The following is an 11692-nucleotide window of genomic DNA, read 5'->3' on the forward strand; positions in this document are numbered from 1 at the left end:
TTTAAGTCTTTTCAACGAAGTTGTTTCACAACGATCTTTTCATTTACATTTCTTATGTGACCAATGGTCAGGTACGTATCCAAGGCAATGTGTTGGGATGATTTACTATGTAGGGTTTATTACAAGTTACTGTGGCACTAAGTTGCCAAAACATTGTAATTTTTCATTCTCAATATCTTGGTGAATATTGCATTTAAAAATATGAAATTTTTTTCGCAAATGACTTTTCAGTCTGCTTTGCATTTCACTAATTTTTTAGCACAAGGGGACTGTATAAAAAAAATTAAAATTTTTCTGTGTATATGCCCTCTGAAAAAAATTGACATTTTAAGAAACCATGTCGTTTGAAAACTTCTTGTAATTGGAAGTATATTATTTCCAAAGTGTACAGTGTATAGATATATTTCTATGGACAAACAATATTTGAATCACTGATTCAAATTTTTGAATTTTATTCATTTTTATCAGCAACCATTCTTGATCCCTTGCTATACATAGGCCATTCATACATTTTCTTTTTGTCTGAAGCTTTTATTATCCAGTTGATTCCAACCAGCTTTCTGATCTCATCGCTTCATTGTGTTTAGAGATACCTGCCTGGATATTTTAGGAATGCAGATTCCTGATTAATTTTTCTTAATGTTTCTTTCCAGCAACTGTGGATGATTTTCTGATGAAAGAGGTAGCCTGTTATCACATACCTAAGGGGGGTGTGAACAACATAGTGTGTCTGTATTTCAGATTCTGGAAACCAGTGTCTCCGATTAGTTAAAAACCCAAATTTCAACTTTTTTAGTTTGAAATTCAGATTTTTAACCAATCGGAGACGACGCTGGCTTCCAGAATCTGAAATATGGATGCACTATGTTCACACCCTAAGGTTATATTATGCCAGCCTTATTCAGGGCTGTCTTAAGAGCATCATGAGCCCCCCCGGGACCAATTATTTTTCCGAGGCTCTATCTAGCAAACATTCAAAAAATTCAACTGCTTCTCATTTTTCTGAGGCTCCTCTTCTCTTGAGGTGCCCGGGTGGGCCCATGCGTTAAGACGGCACTGGCCTTATCTAACCTAGAGATTATCACCTTTTGTCTGTTTTGCTAGCGATTGCTTTAGTTTGGGACAATTAATTAAACAAGGTCCTTTTCAATTGATCACAGTTGTTGTTAGTTGATGGCGCATCAGTGATGTCTATCACAGCTTTCTTGTGACCACATTTGCCATTATGTTGCTTATAAAGCCACCTCAACTATGGGACATTATTCTACTTCCAAGTAACTAGGGTCTTGATGATTACAATGACATGAAACAGGATTTCCTTTGAATATGAAATTTTATTCACATAAAATATGGAATGTACACATTTTTACCTACATCCATAATTATTAATACAAAGGTCATAAAATATGTGATCAAGTGTAAGTTCTTATACTATTTTCCTGGTGACCCAACAGAGCACCAAATCTAACATTTTGCCATTCAAAAAACCAAGAGAACACAGGAATGGTTTTAATGAATTGAGCACAAAGTATAAAAACAAGAATATAATCAAATATATAATGTATAAACTCCTAATAAAAAAACTATGTATAAAAACAATGATGTTCATTTTTAAAAAACCGAGATTCAAAACAATGAGATGATAAAGACTGCTCTAATGAAACCTATTGGAAGTATGATGATTCGTCAGTTGTCAAGTTCAACCACAGAAGAATCTGTGCTGAGAGCAGTCCTTTGTCTGGTATTTTTTTTTCTTTTGCTGGATGGGTTTTAATTTTAGACTCGTAGCAATATGAAAAAACATCAATGCAGTTCCTAATTAAGGATTGCGAGCCAGTGGAGATTTAAATGGGGGTGGTCACTGGGTACAGAGAGAAGTACTTGTTGAAGATGACTGTTACTGTTTGTAGATGGCCACAAGACAAAAATGATCTTTGCAACGATGATAGTCTGATTGTGAATGTTAGCAATGCCAACCAAAAAGTCTCACCATAAGACTGTTCCATTAATATTGCACATAACATGTCACAGATTACCCAGATAACAAAGGAGCCAGGCAGGGATCGCTCAGGAAAAAAAATCTATACCCTACATTTTTTTAACCCGGATATTTGGCATCCCTCTTAGAGCAGCAGCCATGAGGCTCAAGAGCCGCACCTACTAGATTTAGGTCTGATTTGTATATGGGCAAATGCCACACTCGTCCAAAACTTAAAAGATATACATTCATTGAACGATCAAATTTTTATTTGCTTTCTGTTTGATGTCCAGAAATCTCTGAGGCAGGTTTCAGTTGAACATTCTTTATGCATCATAAAATATAGATTTAAAACTGGTATAAAAGACAAATTTAATAATCAAAGTTTCAAATATATGCAGTGGATTCTGCTTATAACATTCCCACTTAAAACGTTTTGCCACTTGGTACAACTTATTTTTGTGGACCCAACTAACACTAATACTTATCAAGATTTCCTGTTTACGCTTTTCTATCATAGCTTTTTGAAAAACGTTATAAGCAGGATCCATTCAATATCAGTGCTGCTCAGTTATTGGGATGGATAACCATTAGCATGATTTTCAGCACTTTGATAGTAACCTGCCATGGCTGTGATTTAAGCGGGGACATTTTTCTAACCATCAAAACATTACCACTGAAACAGCTATTTTTGTTATTGCTAAATGGCAGCTCTGTTCCCAATAACCGACTAGTACCCACATTTCAGTGTGCTTAACTTTTGTATAAGTAAAAGTACATTTGTGTATAACTGTCAAATGTTAAAATTTGTGCAACATGACTAAACTTAACAATGATTTTAACATTCAAATTTGTATATACACACAGAAGTACCAAAAGTCATGCAATCTTTCAAATGACACTTTTGTTTTGTAACATATAAATAATAGGCAGAGCAATGCGATTGCTTTCATCGTGTGAAATTATACTCTAATATTGACTGTGGCTGCACAACAAGAATTATGAGGGTTTAACCAGGGCTTAAAACTACTGGAGTCAGAAATACATTTTCCTTATACAGATCAGAAAAATTTCCTTCCTCTTCCTTATATTGCAGGCCACCAATATGCAAATTAAGTGGCTTAATCTCATTTGTTTGTGATGGAGGCAGTTTAACTCTTTAACGGCCCAGATAAGATGTATGGAGATGTTTCGGAGGCTTTTTGTGAACAGCAGTGGGAAGAAGAGGAGGAAATTCTCTCACCAGAGATGGGAACCTGAAAGACAGGTCCAAGTCCCACAGGAGGGTAAGGAGAAAAAATATAATTTGGACATCAATTTTCGGAAGAAATATCTGGGTGAAACACATGGACCACAACTTTTGAAGATAGATGTATGGGATCAAGGCAGTTTTTTGCATAGGCGAATGAGGCAAATGCCCAGGGCCCATACATATTCAGTGCTAATTCGGCATCTTTTCAATATTTTAATTTTTTACAAAAATATCAAGAAATATTTTTGATTTCTGATAGTCTTGAGGGGTGGGTGTGTGATGCTGATCCTCTACCCTTGCATACCCCTCTGCCTCAACAAATGCTGAATATAAAGGCAGTCCAAGTTGTCTGAGCACTTAACATTCCTCAACCCACAGTGTAGAGGGTGGTACACTGAGATTACATCATTGTTGGCCTCCCACAAAGCACTAGACATACATCTTGCCATGGCCAACTGCATCTGACCAAAATGGTCAGTATGAACATACAAAAACCTCCACATTTAGTGTGGGGGTTTACTAAAAGCAGGGGTTTCCTCAAACTGCACTGCAGCATCCTGGTAATCCTTTTTTCAGGGGCAGCACGGAGACATGGCCAGATAAAGGTTCCTTTGTTAAACTGCTCCAGGGAGCTGTGGATAAGTATTGATTAGGGATAAGAATCCCTGAGTAAAGGCATGTCTATGATATCAACACATGAGCTGATGTTCCTCCTCCTTCCCCCCACTATAGATAAAAATTGTCAATAAGGCACTGTGCAAATTGGTCACATCTATTTAGTGTTGAGTCTGGGGAGTATTTATTTGTCAAATTTGGGTCAAAGTGAACCTGTTATTGACCAAGAATTATTGTGTTGCTGCACTCTTCCCTGAGCTAAAGGTCATCTGGCATGATACAGTCAACACACTCATTATAATGACCCCATGTTGTAGCGACTATTCGATAACAATGGCTGGTAGAATAAGTCCCAATGTTTTCACGGAGCAACTATCATATATGTTTTACTTTCGATATAACGACCGTTTTTGATGGGATGAAGGGGTTCATCATATCGAGCGTCGATGACGTGCTTTGCCACGAATTTTGGCAATTCTGTGTGTGTATAATTTAAAAACATTTGATTTGATTATTTCTCGAGAAGTAAATTCACATAATTTATCACAAACACATAAAATATTGATATTCATACATGAAAAAACGTATATAAGTCTTAGGGAATGTTTGTTGGACGGAATATTTCTTTTATCATTTGAAAATCCCATTTGGGGGGCACTACACGCAGCCAAGACATAAATGCATTTTGTTGTCATGAAAATACTGTTTTTCAGTTACCCGATGATTTGATTGAGATTCTAATTGATCATGCTGGTATGTATCGCCATCTAGAAGTCTTACATGTACATAATTGAAGCTTCTGAAATTCAACATGGTTAAAAACATCGAAACAATGTGATGCAGAATAAAGTCCTAACAAGAACTACTTTGGACGGAATTTCTTTTCTAGGCACATGTCTCAATCACAATGTGTTTCTTCGTTTTCATAAATACTCGTATTTCTTTTTTCGTGTAACAATTTGTCAATTCGATGTATTTTATTTTGTTACAATGTCATCACCAGCTTCACTATGACTGCAAAGAATATGAGGTAATTTGAAGGAGATAAGTTCATTCCAGCTGCGGTACAATCTACAACTCGCATTGCCTGTAAGAAGTCATTTCCCAGGTACTTCTTATAATCCCGTTTCTCTTCCGGAACGACTTTTAACATCTGAGTTGCATCCTGGAAAATCAAATCGCTGTACCCTTCACCCGATACAAACATCTTAAATGTGAACTCGTCACTGTATTTTGAGCCGTAATATTGCTGGGCGTATATGAACAAGTCTCTGTAAGCATTAATGTAATCGACGGGTTTATGTCTGTGTGTGACGATGGCATTAGATGACACTTTGGCGAGATTGCACTTGTCGTATTGGTCATAGCTCTCTCTGGTGCCGTCACGGCAGAGCAACTCGAAATCATCAGGCATCATGGGCCTTGACCACCACTCCTGGTTCTTACCGGCAGTGTTCTCTTGAATTGTAGTATGTTTCACGAATGCTATCTCGCCTCCTCCTTCAACCAAACACCGCAGAGCACCCGTATGACCATAGAAAGGTTCCTGGGAGCTACGAGCACAGTAATGAGCACTGGAACCATGACAAAGATCGCACAATGTTCCATAGTGCCAGTCACCGACAGTATATTCTCTGGACAAAGCACCGGGAACACAACTTTTCTGAAAGAATTCTGCGGCCGCGTGGGCAGAATCGCAACCATATGATCGCATCCTTTCATTCATCAACAAGAAACTCATCGGGATAACCCAGCCAGCTGCCATGCCGATACCAGTATGGCATGATCTCTTCCCTTTCAAATACAAAAGGTCAGTATCTTTATCAGGTTGTCTCGCCACTGCAACCACATAGTAAGCTGGTTCCTCAAGATCGTACTGCTCAGCAATAATCGGGATCAAATTATACTTCGCTCCGGCATGATAGATGTCTCCAGCATCCAGAACGACCAGATCCACAGAATTTTCTGTTATCATCTGCATGCACTTGCTGTGACTGAAACCCTTGATGCACGCTAAATCTGGTTTCAGCATCTGAGCATGGAACGCAGTCTTCATCTTAAGACACTTCTTCATCTCTTGATCCGAAGTCACGCAAAGCCTCGCTGCCGGTATGGGACACTTCAATAACTTCTGTTGATAATTCTCGACATCACCGAGATAACCAGAGTAAGTCTGTTGATGCTGTTTGAGCGGAATGAAAGAAGTCGCTGTGTCTTGAAATAAGAGATTTGCTTTACCCGAGTACATTTCGTTCTCACCAAACAAGTGGAAAGATCTCGACGTACCCGGCCCGAACTGCCTAACTGCTTCCATCAAGAAGTTCTGCAGCTTTACCCGTCTCTCCGGTAGAGCCGCTGTAGTCGTGACCACAGAATGTGCTGGTACGAAACCCCAATTACAAGTGGCGAAAGAATCAACATTAGCTGTGGATCCATCGGGGCATACAAGCCGGAACTGACTTTTACCGGGTCCTCTGTATCCCGGTCTACGAATCTCTTCCTCCACGGTTGTGTGTTTGAGAAACGCAACGTCTCCACCATTGACCAAGCAATTGAAGGCACCGTCAAAATTTGCATATGGGTCACTACCAGAGCATCTCTGGGTCTTCTCCCCGGCACAAATTTCACACATGTGTTGGGGATTGTCACCGGTGGGGTTGTACTTATTGATGAGAGAATTCGGGGCGCAGCTTGGTCCGAAGAATGCAGCGGCACTCTTGATGAGATTGTTGCAGTCTTTCACCTCGATTATCTCTTTCTCGATCATGAGCCCTATGGGTATGACCCATCCGGCCATCTGGCCGACTCCCGGGAAACAGGCTTTCCTCCTCTCCAGATCGATCAGAGTCCGCACGTGTAGAGTCGACGGTATGACGGCTACGGCATAGTAGCCGGACGATCGATCGGATCCGCCGTACTGCTCGGCGACTATCGGTACCAGGCTGTTGTAACGTCCGGCCACGAACACTTCCCCGGGATCCAGCGTGATGAGATCGGCGCGTCCGGAATCGACGAGGCTCATGCAGTTCTCCTTGTCTGTCGTCTGCTCGCACCTCAGTGACATCTTGAAGTAGACGGTGCGGTTGACGGCCGCTGCGAAATCCTGGCATTTCCTGTGCTCCGCGTCACTGACGGTACACCACGTTATCACCGACGGCTTTTTTCGTTCTTTCTCCTGACAGCTGCCGAATCTAAAACTGGAGGCGATCATGAAAACGATGAGAAGCTCAGCGATTTCCATGATCTGATCTTAAAAAGTTGTTTATTTACGTTAACAGCAACATAAACACAGACGACACACCCATGAATTAAATCAGTACGGCCAGAACCGCGACGTGTTTGTATCGTGATAGCCTCCGTGAACAATGGTCTCACCACCTCATATGAGAAATAAAAACTCCAATTAGAAATTAAATTAAATAGTTTTTATCATTGCTAATGGCTTAAAAAACAGAAAGAAAGATAATTTTATGTGGCCACTATATTGTTTTCTTATAATAGTTTTGATTTGATATTCGTAGATTTTTATGAGATCATATGATATATTTTATGCACTGAGTTATAACTTATACTTAGCTATAACTATAACTTAGCTATAACTATAACTTAACTTATAAACTTAGCTATAACTATAACTTAACTTATAAACTTAGCTATAACTATAACTTAACTTATAAACTTAGCTATAACTATAACTTAACTTATAAACTTATCTATAACAATAATTTAACTTATAAACTTAGCTATAACTTAACTTATAAACTTAGCTATAACTTAACTTATAAACTTAGCTATAACTATAACTTATGCACTGAGCTTTACTTGCAGCTCAGTGATTTTATGGGACGAATGTTTGGTTTTTTTTAAGATTCCTGCTGCCATCTATCAAACAAAAACAAAACTAATTGAGGCAAAAAAGCAAAACCACAACCCTTCTTTTGTGAACAACCCAACACACAAAAGTGCATTCATGGAAGGAGTGGGGGGGGGGCTTAGCGGGCTACAGCTAGAGCCGTCTTTAGAGCATCGTGGGCCCCCGAGCCAAGTGATTTTTCTGAGGCCCTACCAGACAAATTTTCGAAAATTTCAACCATATCTCATTTTTGTGAGGCTCTTTTTCTCCTGAGGCCCCCGGGCCCATGCCTTAAGACGGCACTGGCTATAGCTCAGGACATCACGTTCACCGGGGCGGCGAATTTGAAGGGCGGTAAAAAAAAAAAAACATAACTCCAGTTCTATCGAGAGAGGGTGATTACAGTGAGTGACCAAACGATTGAGCTAGATAGCTAGAGAGTTTGCAAGCATGTGAGCGACCAAGAGATCAGGTCGGTGGCCAAAAGTGGCCTGGCGTGTTCGCAATCATGGAGTGAACAAAACCGTTTTAGACCGAAATAGTGACCTACGACATTGGTTTCCACCTGGTGTTCCGCGAAACCCTGGTGTTAAATGACAGGTTTTTGGGGGTTCCTCATGACCAAAAACGCCACGGAACCCTTTAAAATCCCGGAAACCGGAGAGCTTTCGAAGAAGAAAACACTTTCTTGTTACTAATACTCACAAAGCTGTTCTTTATTGTGTATTTCAATGAGATAGTGTCGTCTAAAAAAAATTAGACCACTCTGTTGGATGACTAAACAATGTAGAAACGGTATAACACGGCATTTTTTCGCTTCCAAATTTCGAACCAGAAGTTCATCAATATCGTTTTCCGTTTCATCAGGAAATTTTAAGTTATAAAAACGATTTCTTCTCTTTTTTTTTGGAAATTTTTTATCCACTAGAAAGAGGATTCTTGAATTATACAGAATTTACGTATACTTTACGGGACACCCAGGGCCATCTTAACACGTGACTCTAACCCGGGCACGGTGCAAGGACCTCATTTGCATATGGGCTTCCACGATGAGATCTAACGCAAAGATTTATGACGATAAATATGCAAATTAATAGGTGCTGCCTAAGACCTCTTTCAATTTTCCTTAGAGCTATGATGCTGTTGAGTAAGGATACACTTTTTTTTGGATAGGAGTTCCGTAGAACAGTTTCATTACCATTAAGGGTTCCACGGAACAGCCTTATAAATATTTCTACGGTTTTCCAACTTCAAGACTTGAATGCAAGTCGATCTCACATTTCAAAAAAGTCTCTCCACAGAGCGCAGGCTGACCTACAACACGATTCTTACATAGCATGAAAATTCAAGCATTTACCATGTTCGCTTCAAAATATAGAAGCCAAGGACGGAAACTGACAAAAACAGCAAGAACACGGAACAAGCACAACTCTGACGACATAAGTACTTTAGGGCCACACATACACTTAGAACCACACATCCCGGCATGTACCAATTCGTTAGAAACTCAGTAAAGGAATGTGGACGAGGTGCATGAACGAGTAGTAGCTTCACAATTATGGTTCCACGAGAAATTTTGACCTAGAGAATGTTCAAGTATGTGAATGACCAACAGAATAACCTGGTGAGCGGTGGACGAAAACAGCGTCCTAGCCGGTGTGAAAGCATATAACGACCAAAAGAGTGACTTAGATACAGAGTCATATAGGGGTGTGGGGCTAGTGGCAATAGCGTATTTATAGGGGGTCTAAGCGGGCTATAGCTCAGTGTGGCAGGTTCGGTTCGAAGGGGCGGTAAATTCGAGGAATGAGTGTTCAAGAAAATTGGTAGAATGGGAGAAGGGTAGCAAAATTTTTTTAGTCCATCGTATATCCATCTCCGTCCATTGAGCAAGGGACTAATTCAGTGAGTGACCAAACGAGTGACCCAGAGAGTTAACAAGCCTGTGTGAATGACCAAAATAGTGAACCAGAGAGTTAACAAGCGTGTGTGAATGACCAAAATAGTGACCCAGAGAGTTAACAAGCCTGTGTGAATGACCAAAATAGTGACATTGAGCGTGTGCACGCACGTGAATGAACAAGACAGTGATCTAGAACGTGTGCAAGCATGTGAATTACTTAAAAAGCCACCTAGAGTGGTGCAAGCCTATGAATGATAAAAAGGGAGACCTAGAAAGCGTGGGACCAGGAACAAAAGAGTGACCTACAGAGTATGTAACATCAGACTGACCAAAAGAACCATTTAAAGAGCAACGGATCAAGTCACCGAGCGACCAACGAGTGGCCTCGAGCGTCTGCAAATATTTAAGTGACATTATGCAAACATATGACTGAAAGAGTGATCCAGCTTATGTGTGAGCGTGGGGGTGACCAAAAGAGTGCGCAACCATGAGAGGCTTTACTTATAGGAGTACGGAGCTAAGCAGGTGGTTAATCGAAGAATGGATGGACAGGAAAATTAGACTAAAATGGGACAAGGACAAAAAAAATAAAATAAAATTAGTGTAGCCTGTGGCGGAGTTTCGCCAACGCTTGGCGTGGAAATGGACTACGCCGATTACGCGCGCCAAGTGACCGGAAGAAGAAAAAAATACAGTAGTTGCGAGTCGGTGTAAATAACATGTTGATGTTTTTTCGTGTGTGTGAATTTTTGTAAATAAATTAATTTGGTGATTGTTGACAAGTCGTCTTTTAATCAGAGTGGAGTCAGATGAGCGTTATCAAATCAACACGGTCGACATCCCAAACCGTAATTACAGATGGCAAAACCGTAAATCCGCCTCTGTAAGAGGGCTACAGTCCATTGCATCTAATTTGGAGGAATGAATAGTCAAGAAAACTAGACTAGAGACTGGGTGGTAAAATTTGTATAGTCCAAAAGGTAACAAAACTTTAAATCCACCTCCGGAAAGGGGGGGGCCTCGGGCGAATCTCCTAACTGGAGGGATATAAAAGTATGTGGCCCTTGTCAATTGCTCGTATTTTCACGTGGAAAAATGAGTTATTTGCCAGAGTGTTATAAATAACAGCACCTGATTTCACTATCGTGGAGTGCCCCCATGCTCCCGAGAAGGCCCCCGGGCCATGCGTTAGGATTTATTAAAGAATTAGGCAATCTCCTTCAATTTAGAAACAAACTAAATGAGTGATACAACATAATGCCTGATGGACAATTAATAAATATCCTCCATTGACACAAGCACCGTTATCAAAACATTATTTTTTCAAAAGCGCTTCTTGTTTGGTTGTAAAACAATTGTTGTTTATTGTCGGTGTGTGTAGTTCCGTTGTAAACATATTGCGTTCTGTTGTAAATATATATAAGGAACATAGCCGAAGATGTGCGCGCATGCGTCCTTGTGTCGAAGTTCAAGAATTTCTGGTAACTGTACGCTTTCCCGCGCATATTCAATACGTGAATAATAAATAATATCGTCATACATTGGCGTACGCGTTATTACGCATTGGCGATTGTAGTGTTATTTTGCAGGAAAAACTTAAAAAAAACCTCGCCCTGAAAAGAAGAAAAAAAATTGAATCCCCCCCCCCCTTGAGAAAATTCTGCGTAAGCCTACGTCGTCTTTGTTTTGGCGCATTTTGGCCTTATTGGTCCTTGCGCCATTAAACCCAAAATCCAATTCAATCCTACGTCGTCACATAACTTTCCTTCTAGCTCAGTGAATATAACAAGGTACTGTGTACGTCAGCGATCTTCAACCTTTCAGACATTACGGGCCAAACAAATTTTTCCAAGAAACCCGCGGGACACCAAGTCATACGCGGTATTCTCAGTTATTAAACACGATTCCCCAAATTATTGAACACTTTCATTTACCCTAAAATTAATTTCTTTCCTTATATATAATTTTTAATTTATTTTCAAATAACTTCCTTCTTATTGATTAACTAATTAATTAATTAATTATTTCTTTTATTATATCTGAAATTTGTCCGATAATTCCGAAATTAAATTTGTTCATAAATTTTAAAAA

General features: G+C 39.8%; 1 protein-coding gene across 1 annotated transcript; it reads right to left on the minus strand.

The window, feature by feature from the left end:
• Positions 1–1314: 1314 nt before the first annotated feature.
• Tsf2 (transferrin 2) lies at positions 1315–7174 on the minus strand. Its single transcript, XM_089250517.1, has one exon. It carries the CDS (start codon positions 7084–7086, stop codon positions 4831–4833), a length of 2256 nt encoding a protein of 751 aa, XP_089106643.1. The 5' UTR covers positions 7087–7174; the 3' UTR covers positions 1315–4830.
• Positions 7175–11692: the final 4518 nt, after the last annotated feature.

Source organism: Pholcus phalangioides, unplaced genomic scaffold (assembly GCF_987345545.1).
Source record: "Pholcus phalangioides strain wild (caught in Gottingen) unplaced genomic scaffold, Ppha-v1.0 ptg000024l_1, whole genome shotgun sequence".
In the NCBI taxonomy this organism is placed as follows: domain Eukaryota; kingdom Metazoa; phylum Arthropoda; class Arachnida; order Araneae; family Pholcidae; genus Pholcus; species Pholcus phalangioides.

Excerpts from the sequence above, each read along its gene's own strand:
- Tsf2 (XM_089250517.1), bottom strand. The coding sequence starts at position 7,086 with ATGGAAATCGCTGAGCTTCTCATCGTTTTCATGATCGCCTCCAGTTTT.